The sequence below is a fragment of the Bos grunniens genome, chromosome 15 (assembly GCF_055505025.1).
Source record: "Bos grunniens cultivar Pamir isolate PY7600 chromosome 15, Bosgru_T2T1.0, whole genome shotgun sequence".
Lineage (NCBI taxonomy): Eukaryota > Metazoa > Chordata > Mammalia > Artiodactyla > Bovidae > Bos > Bos grunniens.
Window position 1 is genome coordinate 9,332,766 of NC_141179.1, and position 19,901 is coordinate 9,352,666.

General features: G+C 37.2%; 1 protein-coding gene across 1 annotated transcript in view; it reads right to left on the reverse strand.

Annotated features, from left to right (window-relative positions):
• The window catches only part of CNTN5 (contactin 5), a 1,678,169-nt gene that overhangs the window by 62,202 nt on the left and 1,596,066 nt on the right, over positions 1-19,901 (reverse strand). The window contains exon 19 of the mRNA XM_086338280.1: positions 14,245-14,394. Coding sequence (XP_086194406.1) covers positions 14,245-14,394 — 150 coding nt within the window. The remainder of the gene's footprint in view (positions 1-14,244; positions 14,395-19,901) is intronic.

The following is a 19,901-nucleotide window of genomic DNA, read 5'->3' on the forward strand; positions in this document are numbered from 1 at the left end:
CAATTAATAGCTAAATAATATTCAACTAATAGCTACCAGAGCCACCTACTTCATCTATAAAATTGGAATTACTTATTTATACCCTAAATTTAGGATCTCGAATATTTTTCTTTGAAGATACTCTCCCCACAAGCATGGATTTTGTGGAAAGACTAGGCACTGAAAGTCCTTTTCTGTTTTATTTAGCCCTTAGACATCATCTAAAAAGAGAATGCTTGGAACCTCTAGCTTACAGTTTGAAAGCAGGCTGTACACTCTTGTGTGAATATTTCTTGATGTTCATTAAAGAAACATGAGTAGGATAAAATACAAGTGATGGTTTGATGTCAAAACTTTCTTCTTTTGGTAGTATTGTCCCATAGTCTATTAATGCTTTTGTTTTTTAGAAAACGTATTAAGAGTTTTCAAAGATTTTAACTTTTTGAGTAAAAAAAGAGAAAAAGAAACTAATGAAAAGTGTGGTGAAAATTTCCACTTTGAGGAACCAAGAAAACAACATTTAATTTGCCTTTTTTTTTTAATTTGATTTTATTTTTAAACTTTACAATATTGTATTAGTTTTGCCAAATATCGAAATGAATCCACCACAGGTATACCCGTGTTCCCCATCCTGAACCCTCCTCCCTCCTCCCTCCCCTACCCTCCCTCTGGGTCATCCCAGTGCACCAGCCCCAAGCATCCAGTACTGTGCATCGAACCTGGACTGGCAACTCATTTCATACATGATATTATACATGTTTCAATGCTATTCTCCCAAATCTCCCCACCCTCTCCCTCTCCTACAGAGTCCATAAGACTGATCTATACATCGGTGTCTCTTTTGCTGTCTCATACACAGGGTTATTGTTACCATCTTTCTAAATTCCATATATATGCGTTAGTATACAGTATTGGTGTTTTTCTTTCTGGCTTACTTCACTCTGTATAATAGGTTCCAGTTTCATCCATCTCATTAGAACTGATTCAAATGTATTCTTTTTAATGGCTGAGTAATACTCCATTGTGTATATGTACCACAGCTTTTGTATGGGAAATGTCCTTGTCAAATTATTCATAATTGACCTAGATTTTGTAAAATTTATTTTATCATATAAAATTAGTTTTTGAAGTCTTCCTACTGCTATCAGTTTCTTTTAAGGTAGTGAAATGAAAATCACTCAGTAGTGTCTGACTCTGCCTGCCAGGCTCCTCTGTCCACGGAATTCTCCAGGCAAGAATATTGGAGTGTGTAACTATTCACTTCTCCAGGGGATCTTCCCAACCCAGGGATCAAAGCCAAGTCTCCCACATTACAGTTGGATTCTCTACCATCTCAGCTACCAGAGAAACCCATATTCAGCTTCATGTTAAGTAAGTTTATCCAATTTGAATGTATAATGAAAGTGAAAGTTGCTCAGTCATGTCCAACTCTTTGCAATGCCATAGACTACACAGTCCATGGAATTCTCCAGGCCAGAATACTGCAGTGGGTAGCCTTTCCCTTCTCCAGGGGATCTTGCACCCAGGTCTCCCACATTGCAGGTGGATTCTTTACCAGATGAGCCACCAGAGAAGCCCTTTAATGTATAATAAATGATACAAAAGAGGCATTATAGAGCATTGTGTTTCAATAGTTTATGTATAAGTATGTAAGTTATAAGTTATGTATAAGTGTATAAGTTAGTGTATAAGCATGAACTGTTCTTTCTACAACAGGCTTGCTCGATATAATAGGAAATAGTAACAGAAAATAGTAACTGAAATGGTAACAGAAAACTTGAGGCTTTAAAGACAGGAAAATAACCTAAATGTCCATTGATCGATGGATGGATAAAAAATATATAGTGTATTATAATACAGTGAAATACTATTCACCATACAAAGAAAGTAACCTGACCATTTGAGACAACATGGATGGATGTGGAGGGCAGTGTATTAAGTGAAACAAGCTGGACAGGGGATGACAAACCTTGTACGATCTCACTTACACGTGGAATCTTAAAAAAAATGGCACTGGTAGGAACAGGGAATGAATTGGTGATCGCCAGAGGTGAGGATAGGGGTTGAGGAAACGGGAAAATGTGGTACAAAGGTACAAGCTTCCGGACACAGGATAAATAAGTTCTGGGAAGACATGGTGACTACAGTTAACAATACTGTTATCATATATTTGAATATTGCAGAGAGCATATCTTAAAAGTTTTCATCATAAGGAAAAACTGTGAGGTGATTAATATTAACTAAATTTATTATGATAGTCATATTGTAATACACAAATATATAAAATCATTATGTTGTTCACTTTTAATATAGTGTTATATATCAATTATATCTCAATAAAACTGGAAAAACAAACAAAAAAGAAAACCTCAGGCTTTAATAGATACAACTCAGGCAGTGTGTTCTGCTGTCAGGATCACAATGTTTGAAATGAGCACTCTGATTCTAATTAGCTTAAATTTCCTAATTACATGCAGATGATCAGTGGAACCCATGTTCATTCATTTCTTTTTCAAGTTGATGGCACACAGTTATTATCTCTGCAGTCAACACTTTGGAGTCCACTGATTTTAATTATATCCTTTATTTATAAAACAACATGCTTATGATATGTAGAAATATGCCTTAATCTTTCAGAGTCCTTCTGTTGTGAAAGTTCTATAATTCTTGTTAGAAGCAAAAAATTAATATGATCAAACGTAATAAATGCTTTCATTGAGTTCAGAGAAATACACATTTACTTAAAACCAAATATATTTAAATATAGTCAAATTCTGATTTAGATTTATGCAGCTAGATTCCTCTCTCCCTCAGTTAGCTACTGATAAATGCCATTAAATTATTAGTTCAGAGACTCAAGTTTACACACATTGTTAATGGGTTCACTCTGGGCTTCCCTGGTCACTCAAATGTTAAAGAATTTGCCTGCATTGCAGGAGACCTGGGATTTGATCCTTGGGTTGGGAAGATTCCTTGGAGGAGGGCATGGCAACCCATTCCAGCATTCTTGCCTGGAGAATTCCATGGACTGAGGAGCCTGGTGGGCTATGGTCCATGGGGTCGCAAAGAGTCAGACACCACTGAGGGACTAACACTTTCACTTTCACTAATTTTTCTGCATTTCTTTTTGAACATTATTCTTCCATGACTGAATAATGTGATTAACACTTTTCCAGCAATCTGTAAATCCCTTGTAAAACATGTCTGGCATGTTAAAATGTAGACTTTTGTCTCTTTTCATTTTATATGTTTGGTTGCAAATGCTCAGAGCAACCAAAACATATTATACTACCTTAGTTTAAGCATGCATGAAGTTAAGCTTGTGCTTCAATGAACTCTTCCTAAGTGTAGTAGTCTGAATAAAGTCTATCACACTAAAAATATGCTTTAATTAACACTCAACTAATGAAAGAATACAGGATGAAATCATCTACCAGTCTCTCTTTTTCTTCCCCTGAAAAATTTCCAAATCTACTATAGTAGATGTTTACATGGCTCATTAAATAATACAGCTTTGCTAGAGATCTGAGAGAAGTCACAAAATTAGGAGCATAATCCAGCAACTACTTTGGGCAGCAAAGTGCAGAAGAAAGGAACAAAGAAGAGAGGTTACTTACACGGTGAGGGTGAGGTCAGGAGAGAAATCAAACAACAACAAAAGTTCCTACCTGAATTGAAGTATATAACATACAAGTATTTCCGTTAACTCATTATCACTTAAGCCCACTTTATTAGAAGAGTTAGAGTTTCCAAAATTTAAAAAAGAAAAATCAATGGTGTTTCCTAAGGAGTTCAAATAATGCTGTTATTCCTATCAATAGTGTAGATAAAGTGGTATGTGTAAGTAGTAATAAAGTGTTCTTCTGGGACCAAGAAAGATCATAAAACCTAATAACAGTTTTACTGTTCTAGCTGGTTGGTTGAAATACTTCTTACCCTCTTTGTCCTTCAGTTTCCTCATGGAGATAATAATAGTACTTACTTTTTAACGTTTTCAAAATTATATATCACAGTGCCTAGAAATGTAATTTATAAATTTAACTTCTATGCAGAGTTTATATCATGCAAAATGCCAGGCTGGATGAGTCACAAGCTGAAATCAAGATTGCAGGGAGAAATAGCAACAATCTCAGAATGCAGATGATACGACTCTAATGGCAGAAAGTAAAGAGGAACTAAACAGACTCTTGGTGAGGATGAAAGAGGAGAGTGAAAAAGCTGGCTTAACACTCAACATTCAAAAAGCTAAGATCATGGCATCCAGTCCCATTACTCCATAGCAAATAGATGGGTAAAAAGTGGAAACAGTGACAGATTTTATTTTCTCGGGCTTCCAAATTACTGCAGCTGGTGACTGCAGCCATGAAATCAAAAAACACTTGCTCTTTGGAAGAAAAGCTATGACAAATGTAGACAGTGTATTAAAAATCAAAAACATCACCTTGTTGACAAAGGTCCTTATAGTCAAAGCTATGGTTTTTCCAGTAGTAATGTATGGATGTGAGAGTTGGACCACAAAGAAGGATGAGTGTCAAAGAACTGATGCTTTTGAATTGTAGTGGAGAAGACTCTTGAGAGTCCCTTGGATAGCAAGAAGATCAAACTAGTCAATCCTAAAGGAAATCAACCCTGAATATTCATTGGAAGGACTGATATTAAAGCCGAAGCTCCAATACTTCGGCCGCCTGATACAAAGAGCTGACTCAGTGGAAAAGACCCTGATGCTGGGAAAGATTGAAGGCAAAAGAAAAAGGGGTAGCAGAAGATGAGACAGTTAGATGAACTCCCCAGGTTGGTAGGTGCCCAATATGCTACTGGAGATCAATAGAGAAATAATTCCATAAAGAATGAAGGGATGAAGCTAAAGTAAAAACAACATCCAGTTGTGGATGTGACTGGTGATAGAAGCAAGGTCTGATGCTGTAAGGAGCAATATTGTATAGGAACCTGGAATGTTAGGTCCATGAATCAAGGCAAATTGGAAGTGGTCAAACAGGAGATGGCAAGAGTGAACGTCGACATTCTAGGAATCAGCAAACTAAGATTGACTGGAATAGGTGAATTTAACTCAGATGACCATTATATCTACTACTGTGGGCAGGAATCCCTTAGAAAAAAATGGAGTAGCCATCACAGTCAACAAGAGTCTGAAATGCAGTACATGGATGTAATCGCAAAATGACAGAATGATCTCTGTTCGTTTCCAAGGCAAAGCATTCAATATCACGGTGATCCAAGTCTATGCCCTGACCAGTAATGCTGAAGAAGCTGAAGTTGAACGGTTCTATGAAGACCTACAAGACCTTTTAGAACTAACACCCAAAAAAGATGTCCTTTTCATTATAGGGGTTTGGAATGCAAAAGTAAGAAATCAAGAAACACCTGGAGTAACAGGCAAATTTGGCCTTGGAGTACAGAATGAAGCAGGGCAAAGACTAATAGAGTTTTGCCAAGGGAATACACTGGTCATAGCAAACACCCTCTTCCAACAACACAAGAGAAGATAACTTGGGAATCATCATTTGGGGCTTAAGATTAGAATTCCAGGTTTGCCACTTACTGACTAGGTAACTTTATACAAGTTTTTAAGATTCTCCTATTTTGTTTTCTCATCTATAAGATGGGACTAAAACTTCCTGCTTTACAGAGTTGATATAAGATTTAAATGCTATAACGCAGAGCATGTGCTCAACGCTGGACTTGGAACATGCTTCATGATTTTCGACTGGCATATAGTATGATAGGGACTAAGGAGACAGGAGAAATCTAACTTGAGTGTGTCACATTTACTCCTGGGCTGATATCCTCTCCCTGCCCTTTTGTCTTTCTTGCTCAAATATTCCAGTGCTCTCCCCTCACCTTGTTATTAATCAGAAATGGACATGCCTAACAATTACTCATTTTTCATTTAGAAAGGCATTTGTTAAAATCACCATCTCTGTTTGCAAAGTGCCTCTGAGACTGAAGATATACTTCTTGAAAACATTTTGTAGAAAAGATTTCATGATTTAAAAAACTGGTTTCATGGTTTTAAAATACTGTCTGCTGTACTATTAGCTTCTTTTTTTCCTGAATATTGAGATTTGGTCTTAGAGGTCTGTTGCTTGCTCTTAATATGATCTTCATCTTCTCTTAGTGTTACTGAGAACCATTTCTTTTATTTAATATAATTAAATTACTCAGTTGAAGAAAGCTATAATGTTCACTTAATAGTATGTTCTTTGAGATTTTCCCAATTATTTCAGTTGAATGCTTATGTTTTTTTAGATCATATTTTTTTTTTAGAAACACAGACTGGAGAGACCTTTAAAACCCTCACAGCTTTATGCCTTTCTCTGTACACTCCAGTGCCTGACAATAGTACGTAGATTTTTTAATTGCCCCTATAAATAATTCCACCTGAGTCCCATTTGGTCTGGCCTTCAAAGCCACATTAAATGCCATTTTAAAGGCCAGCCCACATGCCCCTGAGAAAACTAATTCAGCTCCATCTTACAATAGTATTTTATTGTGTTCATTCCATAACTTTTGATCTCAATGAACTTTCCTAAGTAATTATCACAGACAAGAACTGCAAAAATAAGAATACGAACAAAGCAAGAGCCTATCAGAAGTAGAAAGATAATGTACATGGAAAGAAAATGTAGTAGGAAGCTTAATGAGTCTTTTCTGGAATTGGGATGAGACACATGTAACCTCAGATGCTAAAGTGAGGTTGCCTAGCTAAAACCACAGAACTATTAGGAAATGGAGAAACCCAATTTTCTGACCCTTTCCTATTACTCTCCTCTAGCCATCTTTGTGAGATTATTTAGCACAAGGAATGTGTTGGAAGAGGCTGTCAGCTTAGCAGATGGATGTGCTGTGGCGTCGCCCTCCAGCCTCAGCTGTCACTAGGAGCGAAGTGGGAGTGTCATTTCCCCCTTGAGCTAAGTAACATAAGAAGCAAAACAGCTGCTGCAGAGTACAGATGCTTACTTCTCACATCCCAGCTGGATGCTGTGGAGCTTCAGAATTTTGTAGGATGACCCAGTCCCACACTATGCTACTAGAGCAGAGACCAAAATAGTTTTTGAAGACATACTATACTTCTAAATCTTGGTGGATCAGAAAAGTGAAATAATATTGTGGGCAAAGCAGACACTACAGAAGGTAGGTTTGAATAGGCTTGCTGGGATCAGAGCTGATAAAGCTGCCTGCTAGTAGGAGATAGGATACTCTCCAAAGAACCCAAACAGGATGTGGACAAATGCCATCTCGTGGGGCACTCAATATTTGCTTGAGAACCACAAACTGCAACACCTGAAGTGGATTTCCACCTTCTTCTTTTCTGACCTGGGAGTTGGAATAGAATTTGGAGCTCAGAGAGGAAGCAGAAAGAAGCAAGAAAAGAGAAATCATAACCCTTTAGTCAAGCCTGCACTAGGATAGAGGGACCGAAGCATAGAACTGGATATGAGATGCAAGTTTTTATTAAGCTAAAATGGAATTCTTTAATACCTGAAAAATGAGACTGTCCTAATACCTAAAAATCTTTAGATAATAGTTGGGCTTGAAGCCATACTTGAGATGAAGCATACTGGAAAACAATGGTGGGAGAAGAATAAAACTTATTAATATGTTTAAACTCTACCAAGTTCAGCATGTTTAATAAACCAGTTACCTAGCTATAACATGATATAGTACAGAAACTGCTAAGGCTAGAAAATATTTTCTTCTGATTGTTTACTTGATACTCATATTTATTTGGTTGAGCATTAACCTCTTAAATATAAGTATATATTTTCCTTATTTGGCCAAAAATTGTTGTTTAGTTGCTCAGTCATGTCCGACTCTTTGTGACCCCATGGAGTGTAACCTGCCAGGGTCCTCTGTTGATGGGATTCTCCAGGCAAGAATATTGGAGTGGGTTGCCATTTCCTTCTCCAGGGATATTCCCAACCCAGGAATCAAACCTCATCTCCTGCATTGGCAGGTGGATTCTGTACCGCTGAGCCACCAGGTAACCCCTCTATGGCCAAAAATATATGTGACATTTTCCATATTAACATCCAAAGAGAATGACAGGACAGAATATAATGCAATAAGAAACTGGAAAGTTATTGAATTTGCAACAATTTGCAAGTTGTTTCATTTCCTTTCATTATAAGAACCCCCTCCCCCACAAAAAAGAGGCTACATGTTGCAACAATATAACAATCCACTATGGATGAGGCTCAGTTCAATTTAGCTCAGTTCAGTCACTCAGTCTGTCTGACTCTTTGCGACCCCATCAATCGCAGCACGCCAGGCCTCCCTGTCCATCACCAACTCCTGGAGTTCACTCAAACTCACATCCATTGAGTCAGTGATGCTATCCAGCCATTTCATCCTCTGTCAACCCCTTTTCCTCCTGCCCCCAATCCCTCCCAGCATCAGAGTTTTTTCCAGTGAGTCAACTCTTCCAAAGTACTGGAGTTTCAGCTTTAGCATCATTCCTTCCAAAGAACACCCAGGGCTGATCTCCTTTAGAATGAACTAGTTGGATCTCCTTGCAGTCCAAGGGACTCTCAAGAGTCTTCTCCAACACCACAGTTCAAAAGCATCAGTTCTTCGGCGCTCAGCTTTCTTCACAGTCCAACTCTCACATCCATACATGACTATTGGAAAAACCATAGCCTTGACTAGATGGACATTTGTTGGCAAAGTAATGTCTCTGCTTTTCAATATGCTATCTAGGTTGGTCATAACTTTCCTTCCCTCAGCCATGTCCAACTCTTTGTGACCCCATGGACTCCAGCACACCAGACCTCTCTGCCTATCACCAACTTCTGGACTTTACGCAAACTCATGTCCATTGAGTTGGTGATGCCATCCAACCATCTCATCCTGTGTTGTCCCCTTCTCCTCCTGCCTTCAATCTTTCCTTAGCTGGATAAAAAAAAAAAAAGCAGCATAGAGAGGCCTTACATGGAGGTAAGGAGGGGCTTGTAGCAAAGACGCACCCTGTACTGTGCACCACACTTTGAAAGTCTCTCTTGATTCTCTGACCACTCAGGTGGGCTGAGAGCCCAGGCTGGATGATGCAGTCTACTGTGGAGACTTCTCAACAGAACGGTGTCTTGAAGAAGCCCACTACAAGCCAAGAGACTAGATAATGCTTACTATGTTGACAAACATATATTTAATCTGAAAATTTTCCTCTATATGAAAATGGCAACTCATGCATGATCACTATTGTTTAAATTTCTATTTAATAAAGTAATAATATTTAAATTCATGATAAAAAATAATAGTAATAACTCGCTAGTGTTAAGCACTTACCATGTGTGCCAAGCTCTTCACCTGCATTATCTTATTTAATACAATAGTCGAATGGAGTAGATTGCTATATAATTTCTATTTTACAAGTGAGAAAATTGAGCCTTGAACAGTGCATACAGCTTACCTATGTTTATTGCTAGTAAGCGGCAGAGAAGACCATTAATCCAGATCTGCCTAACTCTGAACCTGAAACTATTAATTATAGGTATTAAGCAGCACCTTCTTTTATTTCTTTCTCTATCAATTCATTACACTTTGAAATAAAAAAGCAAGTATTGAGATTAATATCAAGAGCTTTGATAATAGAAATTTTATACAACAGAGAAAACCAAATCTTTCTAAATTGTAGATTACATAGTGAACACAATCTTTTCTCCTTTGCATCTATCTTTCAACAATTGCTGTTATAAATATGTAACTTACAGAATATTAAGGTTCAATTAAATAAGAGAATTGTTCAATTAAATGAGAATTGCTGTTGCTAAATTCATATTTACATATTTTTTTATTTCTATGAGAATGTATATTTCAAATTCATTTCTTAAAGTAAGATTTTTCTCTCTTGATTATTATCTTTTTAAATGGTAGAAAAAGATTCCCACTATTCAATACAAAGTTACATAGTAACTTAAAGATTGTAACCCATTTTCAAAATTAAACACAGAGTTATATCTACCACCCTCCCCATTGCTAACTCACTAAAACTTTTAAGAAAATTGAGCTATAAATAAATAAATATAAACATACATTAAAGTGTAAATATATACAGGTATCCCTTGCTTTTCAAAAGTTTGCTTTACAGTACTTTGTTTTATCTACATTAGTAACTGCTTCACTAACTGAAAGAAGTCTGAAGAGATTTTCACTTCTATGAAAAAAGGTGAAAAATGAAAACTGAAATGAAAATTCCAAAGAAATTGAGCACTAAATGAAATGAAAATTGTTCACTTGATGGCATTTTGACTTACAAAATTTTCATAGGAATGCCTTTCTTTTGTATAGCTGGGGAAACCTGTATTTGTATGACTATTTTGACATCCTAATTATAATACGTTGACTAAACCAATTTATCTTATATTTATTGACTACTAAGAGTATTTTGATGACTATAAAATTCAAAATGTATCCTATAAGATATTGCAAGGAAAATTTAACTTTTTGGGACATGTGGACAAAGAAACAATCTAAGGTAAAAACGCTTTACTAAAAGTGCTTTGGGTTTAGAATATTCTAGTAAAGAGGAGAATTTAAAGGGACATAAAGCTTTCAACTCAATATCCTGAGTGTGAGACCTTTTCTCTTCCAAGCAGCTCCACTGCTTTTCAAAGATTACTTGGTCCATTAGAACAGCGTCATCTTTTAAAATACAGGACATGTACTCAATAGAGGCAGAGTGCATCACTTGAGAAGATGTCTCAGGATGTTGGTGTCCCTTTTAATCTGTGCTGCCTGACAAAACAGGGACAAAACTCAACACTTGGTTCAACACCATTAGTAGCTCTAGCCTTGTGTGTTACCAAAGCATAAGAAGCATAAAGTGCACAGCATAGCCTTCCTCCACTCATTTTCAGAAAAGAGTATTTCATGCATTTTCAGGCTATTCCTCTTCTCTTCCGTAAGATTTTAATGGACTAGAGTATGTCATGTATATAGAACTCATGATAAAATGGAGAGACAGGCACTACATAATGGAAGTAGCAGCAGAAATAGATGAGGGGCAAGTCTTTTAAAATGCATCATCTGAATACGATTTAGCTTGAAATGTGGCAGTGTTTTTGTTAAAGTACTTTTTAATAGCACAAAGAGATTTATACTATTGAAAGTCTAAAAGGATTAGTCATCCCAAATGGATTATTTATTTTTGAAATGAATATTTATAGAGAGCATCTGAATTAGGCAGTAATCTTTGCCTTTGTTTAAACACAATTAACAATATGCAAAGTAAGGCAGTGCTTTTTAGAAAATATGTGAGCCTAAGTACTAATGTTGGCAGTCATTTCAATATCTGCACAGTGAGTACATAAAATGAGGAACAACTAACCTGTTATACTCTTAATTAATGAACACCTGTACACAATGAAAGCATGGCTGATTTTATGAATGCATGGAAATACAACCAAGCAATTAATGTTTAATTTAAAATTCACACTATTGAAAATGTAGCAAGAAAAAACAACTTGTAATTGGCAAAGCACAAAAGCAGAAAGTTGGATTTTTCTGTGAATGAATCATTTCCAATGTATTAGGCTACTCTATTTTTAATATTTTTGGTGCTTAATTTTTATATGAAAAGAATTTGAACATCTTTTAAATGATTATTCTCACTTTATGAGAATTATTGTAATCTCACATTATGTAATGATTATTCTCACTTTCTGATTCTTTTCTTTCTTTCTGTTTTTAAAGAATGAGACAGTGTGTTTTAGAGAAAGAACCAACACTTTCAATGGTTTATTATAAACTGCATTCGGTTTCTAAGAAGTCACAAATCACATTTTTTGGTCCAATTCAATAATTGTGATACAAAATGTATGCATTTCATTCTTAGTCTCCTATGTACATGTTTCTCTGACCTCGGTCTTGGTGTGGGTGGCAGCATATAAAGGAAAGGAAACTAACAGTCATTTTTAATCTTTCAACAAAGACATACTACCAGTGCCAGACATTGTTCAAGGTGAACAATGAAACAGTGAACAAAAAAGACAAGATTCTCCCCCTTACTGTACTTATACTGTAATGATTGAGATTCATGTTATCACTGAGTGTAAAGACATTAATGTTCCTCCCTCTTGTATCTGTAATCTACCCCCTCTTCATTTCTCTATTGTTTTCATTATTCTCATCAACATTGTTGATATTCGTGTTTGCCTAAACTAGTCCCTTACCAAATATGTTTTACATACAATTTAATAGGGTCATAAAGGATAAATCTCAATAAGACTTTGTCCAAAGTAATCAAAACTCTATTAACAACTTTTTAACTCTGCTTCTTTCAAGTGATAAACAAGATACCTTAAAATTTGTTTTTAAATAAAGCTGTTAATCTTCCTATGTGGTCTTTATAAACATTCTGTCAGAGACACATTATTCTAAATGACTGGAAGCATGCTGGTGTTTTCTAAGTTGGTCAAGTTAAGGCAAAATTTGTCTTTTCAAAGTATAATTTATAGCAGGTCAGATGGTGAAGGCAGCATAATTTTAAGAAAGTGCCTATAATTAGAGGTAACTGCTAACACTGGAGAAAAAAAGGGTGAGCCAAACTATTCTGAATTTTACAGACCTGCTATATTGAATGAGTACATAACTAGAAGAAGAAACTAACATCTTCAACTTAACCTGAAGATAAGTGCAAGGGTTGGGGGGAAATTTAAGCATCTAGATGTTCAAGCTGGTTTTAGAAAAGGCAGAGGAACCAGAGACCAAATTGCCAACATCCGCTGGATAATCGAAAAAGCAAGAGAGTTCCAGAAAAACATCTATTTCTGCTTTATTGACTATGCCAAAGCCTTTGACTGTGTGGATCACAATAAACCGTGGAAAATTCTGAAAGAGATGGGAATACCAGACCACCTGACCTGCCTCTTGAGAAACCTATATGCAGATCAGGAAGCAACAGTTAGAACTGGACATGGAACAACAGACTGGTTCCAGATAGGAAAAGGAGTACGTCAAGGCTGTATATGGTCACCCAGCTTATTTAACTACATCATGAGAAACGCTGGGCTGGAGGAATCACAAGCTGGAATCAAGATGGCCGGGAGAAATATCAATAATCTCAGATATGCAGATGACACCACTCTTACGGCAGAAAGTGAAGAGGAACTAAAAAGCCTCTTGATGAAGGTGAAAGAGGAGACTGAAAAAGTTGGCTTAAAACTCAACATTCAGAAAACGAAGATCATGGCATCCGGTCCCATCACTTTATGGAAAATAGATGGGGAAAGAGTGGAAACAGTGTCAGACTTTATTTTTGGGGGCTCCAAAATCACTGCGGTGACTGCAGCCATGAAAATAAAAAACGCTTACTCCTTGGAAGACAAGTTATGACCAACCTAGGTAGCATATTCAAAAGCAGAGACATTACTTTGCCAACAAAGGTCCATCTAGTCAGGGCTATGGTTTTTCCTGTGGTCATGTATGGATGTGAGAGTTGGACTGTGAAGAAGGCTGAGTGCCGAAGAATTGATGCTTTTGAACTGTGGTGTTGGAGGAGACTCTTGAGAGTCCCTTGGACTGCAAAGAGAGCCAACCAATCCATGCTAAAGGAGATCAGCCCTGGGATTTCTTTGGAGGGAATGATGCTGAAGCTGAAACTCCAGTACTTTGGCCACCTCATGTGAAGAGTTGACTCATTGGAAAAGACTGTGATGCTGGGAGGGGTTGGGGGCAGGAGGAGAAGGGGACGCCAGAGGATGAGATGGCTGACTCGATGGACTTGAGTCTCAGTGAACTCCGGGAGTTGGTGATGGACAGGGAGGCCTGGCGTGCTGCGATTCATGGGGTCGTGAAGAGTCGGACATGACTGAGGAATTGAACAGAACTGAACTGAACTGAGACCTGTATTTGTGGATAAAAGGAGAAAAAGTACTTAAAACAAATAAAATGAAATTATTATCTTAAAGGAAATAGTTTTATGATGTCCAGGTAAGTGAATTTGGAAAGATTACACTAAAGCAATACTGGTTAATTCAAATTGCTTTAAAAGTGATTATTTGCTGTATTACTCAAGGAAAAAAACCAGGGCTCTGTGACAACCAAGAGGAGTGGGATGGATTGGGAGGTGGGAGGGAGGTTCAAGAGGGAGGGGAAATATATATATACATGTATGACTGATCCATGTGATGTATGGCAGAAGCCAACACAATATTGTAAAGCAATTATCCTTTAATTAAAAATAAGTAAATTTTTAAAAAGCGATTAAGGGGCATACCCAGTAGAATTCTGACTCTCCAATATTCTTACCTGCTTCATTTGTGCGGATCATTCGAGATGGAGTGCTTGGGTCTCCAGTCCCAATTGGATTGGTGGCCACCACTCTGAATTCATATTCTACCCAGGGATTCAGCTCCACCGCCATGGCTGACTCCATGTCCCCTGTTATGATTTCTGGGACTATGGAGAGGAAGGAAATTTCATGTCATTAGGTGAACTTTATTTTCTTGGGCTCCAAAATCACAGCAAATTGTGACTGCAGCCATGAAATTAAAAGACACTTCCTCCTTGGAAGGAAAATTATGAGCAATTAGACAGCATATTGAAAAGCAGAGACATTACTTTGCCGACAAAGTTCCATCTAGTCAAAGCTGTGGTTTTTCAAGTAGTCACATATGGATGCGAGAGTTGGCCCATAAAGAAAGCTGAGTGCCAAAGAATTGATGTTTTTCAACTGTGGTGTTGGAGAAGACTCTTGAGAGTCCATTGAACAGCAAGGAAATCAATCCAGTCAATCCTAAAGAAAATCAGCCCTGAATATTCATTGGAAGGACTGATGCTAAAGTTGAAGCTCCAATACTTTGGCCATCTGATGCAAATAACTGATTCACTGGAAAATACCCTGATGCTGGGAGGGATTGGCAGCAGGAGGAGAAGGGGATGACAGAGGATGAGATGGCTGGAGAACATCACTGACTCTGGACATGAGTTTGAGCAAGCTCCAGGAGTTGGTCATGGACAGGGAAGCCTGGTGTGCTGCAGTCCATGGGGTCGCAAAGAATTGGACACAACTGAGAAACTGAACTGAATTGAACTGAGGTGAACTAGAAATGCTTATAGATTGCAATCAAAGATATTAGGCCCTGACAGACATGACAGGCTTCTGCATATACCCTTATATCACGTGGTCATGTGTCATTTCCAGTCTCATCAGTAAAACAAAAATCAGTCTTCAGAAGTAAGCAGTAGCACATGTCAAAGTCTGTTATAGTTAGAATTCTTTCATCTCATCTTTACATATAGATTGACACAACACTACTTGCCATTTTCTACACTAAAATCTTTTTTGTCAACCCTTAAACCCCAGTTCTCTGATGCCAACCAGTGCTTCAATTTAAGCAAACAGTTCTTGTATTTCTAGGGAAATTTCTTGAGCAGTTTGCCTCTCCCAGTTCTGCCAAACATGCTCAGCCACTTGGCAGTTCCAAGCAGTGGTTTAAGAATATATCTCTCTAATTTAAAAACTCCAGTTTGTGGTTTCCAAGTGGAAGCTCTGAACTCTCCTTGGAGTGACTTTTGTACTACATTTAGATTTTTATTAAAACATAAAACTGTGTGTCAATATAATTACCACATAGTAAAGCATTTTTACATAGTGTTTATGCTCTATCTGGGACTGCTTTTCTTGTTCCCTCTTCTCTGCTGTCTAGGAAATATTTCTGGAAGAACATTTGTTCCAGAGGTGAAAGTGCGGAAAGTGCAAAACCTCCCTATGAAGTGCAAACATCCTCTGAATTTATAGCTGCCCTGATTTCTGTTTAAGCATGGCAGGGCAGTGTTGGGGAGGGGAGAGGCTTTGGATTTGATGACGCTGTAGACTTTTACTACAAGGTGAAATAAAATGCATCTTGCATTTCCCAGTAAAATCTCTCTTGAAATGCAACAAGAGAATGTTACTAAATAATCAGTTCAGTGAAAGGTGAATGCTCAGAGCCCATCTCACAGCCCTACAGAGCTGACTTTTTAAAGCAATGAAGTGAAAACATGAAAAAAATGTCTGTCCTCTTTTGCTGCACTGGCAAATGAGCAACATCCCTGAAGTCTGAGTGGTAGAGGATTAAGGCCACTGTTCAGTACACCATTTGGCAGAATTCTGAGCTGTGTCTGCCAAACATAAAGGTGGAAAGAAGAGATACCAAGACACTCAGCTCTCTCGAGACCCAAGAACAAACTGATTCACCAGTACTTGCCTTGGGTCCATCAGGACCTTCTGTTTCATTGACTTCTGTTTAATGTCAGTCACTCCAAATAACTCCGGACATAGAGGTCATCCCTCATCCTTTACTCTAATCCCTATAGAACTCTGTCTGTCTCAATTGCCATCCTTCCCTAACATTTAAAAGCCTTGAACTGAACTAAACCCTTATTGCATTAGCAAAAGGATGCAAAGATAAACAAGATACTATACCTGATCTCCACACCCCACACCCCATGCTCATAGTCTGGGTGAAAAGACCAGAGGGAACCACAATACCACGTATAATAAACATCAAACTCATGAAAAAAAAAAGCCTGTGACTATGATCTTTGGAATTCATAATCCATCACTAGCAAAATCCCCTTGTTCGCATCCTTCTTCCATCAACTTGCTTCGAACGTTTTACTCCAGGAGAAAACTGAGTCCCCTCTGAGGCAACTTCATGCCTCTCAAGGGGTAGCCCTCTTAAAATACTGTATAGAAGAGTAACCAGTCCAGCTCAGTTGTGTCTCTCTCCTACCAGCTGCCTTCCCCTGCCAAGGTCTCTAATACAGGCATGCAGATATTTTTCCACTTAAAAACAAAACAAAATTCTTTTAAATTTTTCTTGCCTTCCAACCTTCACCCATTCTCTATGTTTCTTTTACAGCAAAGCTTCTTGAGACTTATTAATATTTGTCCCTTATTTGCTGTCTCCATTTATTCTCTTTTAATTCACTCTTGAAACTTCCTGAGTGGCACAGAGGTAAAGAATCTCCCTGCCAAAGCAGGAGATGCAGGAGACATAGGTTTGATCCCTGGGTGGGGAAGATCCCCTGGAGGAGGGAATGGCTACCCACTCGAGTATTCTTAACTGGAAAATTCCATGGACAGAGGAGCCTGGCAGGCTACAGTTCATGGGGTCACAAAGAGTCAGACCTGACTGAACACACACACACACACACACACTCACTCTCGGACTCACTGCAGTTAGGCTCTCACCTCCAGCAATCCACTGCTCCCGTCGAGATCACCAGTGGCCTCCAATTCTAGAACACTGTGCTCAAGTCTCTGTTCCTTATTTTATTTGTTCCAACATCATGCTTCGACACAGTTAATCATTCTCTGCTCTTTGAAATGCTTTTCAAAACTTCCGCTCCTCTTGTTTCCAATTATGCCTCTTCAGTCTGCGTTGCTACTTTCTTTTTATCTTCCAGATGCACCACAGTTCTACTAACTGCCTTTTCTTTTTTATTGTACTCTAAGGTGATCGTATCCAGTCTCACGGTTCTAAATGCCTTCTGTATGCTGATGGCTGTAACATTTTCAGCTATGAACTTCCTCCCTAGACTCCAAATTCATATGCCCTATAATCTATTAAACATTTCCATTTAGATAGAGTTAATCTTAATTTCCTCCCCTACTTCTGCAGTATTCCTTATTCGGTGAATGACAATTGCTATATCCCAAACTTTGAGCCATCCTGTATTTCCACATTTTTTCTCTTGTCCTACTCCAATTCATAAGCAAATTATGACATCTCTGACTTCAGAGTGTTTTGACTTTTTCACTTCCACTTGCAGTAAGACTTCTTAAAATAGTTGTCTACATTAACTTTTCCCCCATTTTCTCTTGAGCCAATTCTTATGAGTCTTTAGTCCTTAAAATTTTACTATATCTTCTAGTATCAAGCTCATGAATGACCTCTGGTTTGTGTAAATCAATGATCAATTCTCATTTCCTCATAATAGTTGCCAAATCAGAAACATTTGACCCAGTTGATTACTTTCTCTTCCTTGCTAGATTTTATTCTTTTGTCTGTCAGGATATCACATTGTCTTTTTCTAAAACTAAATGGCTGCTTACTCTCTATATCTTTTGGTTTAATCCTCTTTTCTACAACCTCTTACTATGGGAATGCTTGAGGGCTCAATTTTCATACTCCTGTTTTCTTTGTTTTATGCTTATATCCTTGGAGAGTGCATGCAGTCTTATGGCATTAAATGCAACTTATATGCCAATAATTTCCTAATTTATATCTTCATTCTAAACCTCACTCTTAAACTCTAGTCTCATACATCTAGGTGTCCTTTGATCTCCCTAAAGTCCTAGTCTCCAAGTACAGTTATACAGGGGTTAGGATTTCGACATACTAATTTTGGGTAAACACAAGTCAGTCCAAAACAGGCAGGTAGTGATTTAAAATATTTTAAAATTTAAATATATTTTTAATACACTTGATGTACAACACTATGTTAGATTTCAGGTGTATTACATAATGATTTGACCTTTGAGTACATTCTGAAATGACTGCCATAGTATGTCTAGTAACCATGTGTCCCCAAACAAATATATTACAACATTACTAACCATACTGTTACTCTTATGCTGTATATTACATGCTTGTAACTTGTTTATTTATAATTGGAGGTTTGTACCTCTTAATCTCCTTCACTTACTTTACATCCCCCAACCATAACCTTCTGATAACACCAGTCTATTCTCTATATCTAAGAGTCTGTTTTCATTTTGTTTTGTTTGTTTGTTTGTCTGGTGAATTTCACATATAAGTGAGATCATGTGGTATTTGATTATTTCGTTAGCATAAGACCCACCAAACCCATCCATGTTATCAAATGGCAAGATTCCATTTTTATTATAGCTAAGCAATATTCCATTGTGTGTGTGTGTGTACCGAATATTCATTATCCATCTATCAATGAACACTTACATTGCTTCTGTATCTTGGCTATTGTAAATAACGCTTCAATGGATATTGGAATGCATACATCTTTTTGAGCTAGTGTTTTTATTTTATTTGGATAAATACCCCAAAGTAGGATTGCTGGATTGTTTAGTAATTCAACTTCTGAATTCTTTTGAGAAAGTTATTACTGTTTCCATAGTGGCTATACCAACTTACGTTCCTATGAAGAGTGCACAAGATTTTCCTTTTTTCCATATGCTCATCAGCATTTCTTATTTATTGCCTTTTCACTGAAAACAATTCTCATAGGTGTGAGGTAATAGCTCATTGCAGTTTTGACATACATTTCTCTGTGATTAGTGATGATGAGCATCTTTTCATGTGTCTCTGCCCATCTCTATGTCTTCTTTGGAAAAATGTCTATTCAGATCCTCTGCCTATTTTTTAATTAAGTTTAACATTGTTGATGATGAGTTGTATGAGTTCTTTCTATATTTTGTATATTAACCCCTTATTAGATGTATAATTTGCAAATATCTTCAAATATTTCAATAAACTACCTTTTTGTTTTGTTGATAGTTTCCTTTGCTATGCTAAAGTTTTTAGTTTGATGTAGTCCCATTTGTTTATTTTTGCTTTTGTTGCCCTTACCTGAGAAGATAGATCCCAAAAAATATTATCTCATGCTGAAGAGCATATTATATTTTCTTCTAGGAATTTTATGGTTTCATTTAAGTCTTTAATCCATTTTGAGTTAATTTTTTTGAATATGGTGTGAGAAAGTAGTCCAATTTGATTCTTTTGTATGAAGCTGTTCAGTTTTCCAAGCATTATTTACTGAAAAAGGTTTTCTTTCCCCATTTAGTATTCTTGCATCATTTATCATAGATTAATTGACCATATGTGTATAGGTTTATTTCTGGGCTCTCATTTCCATACTATTTTGATTACTGTAGCTTGGAAGTACATTTCAAAATCAAGGAACATGATACCCCAGCTTTTTGTTTTCTTGTTCAGTTGTTT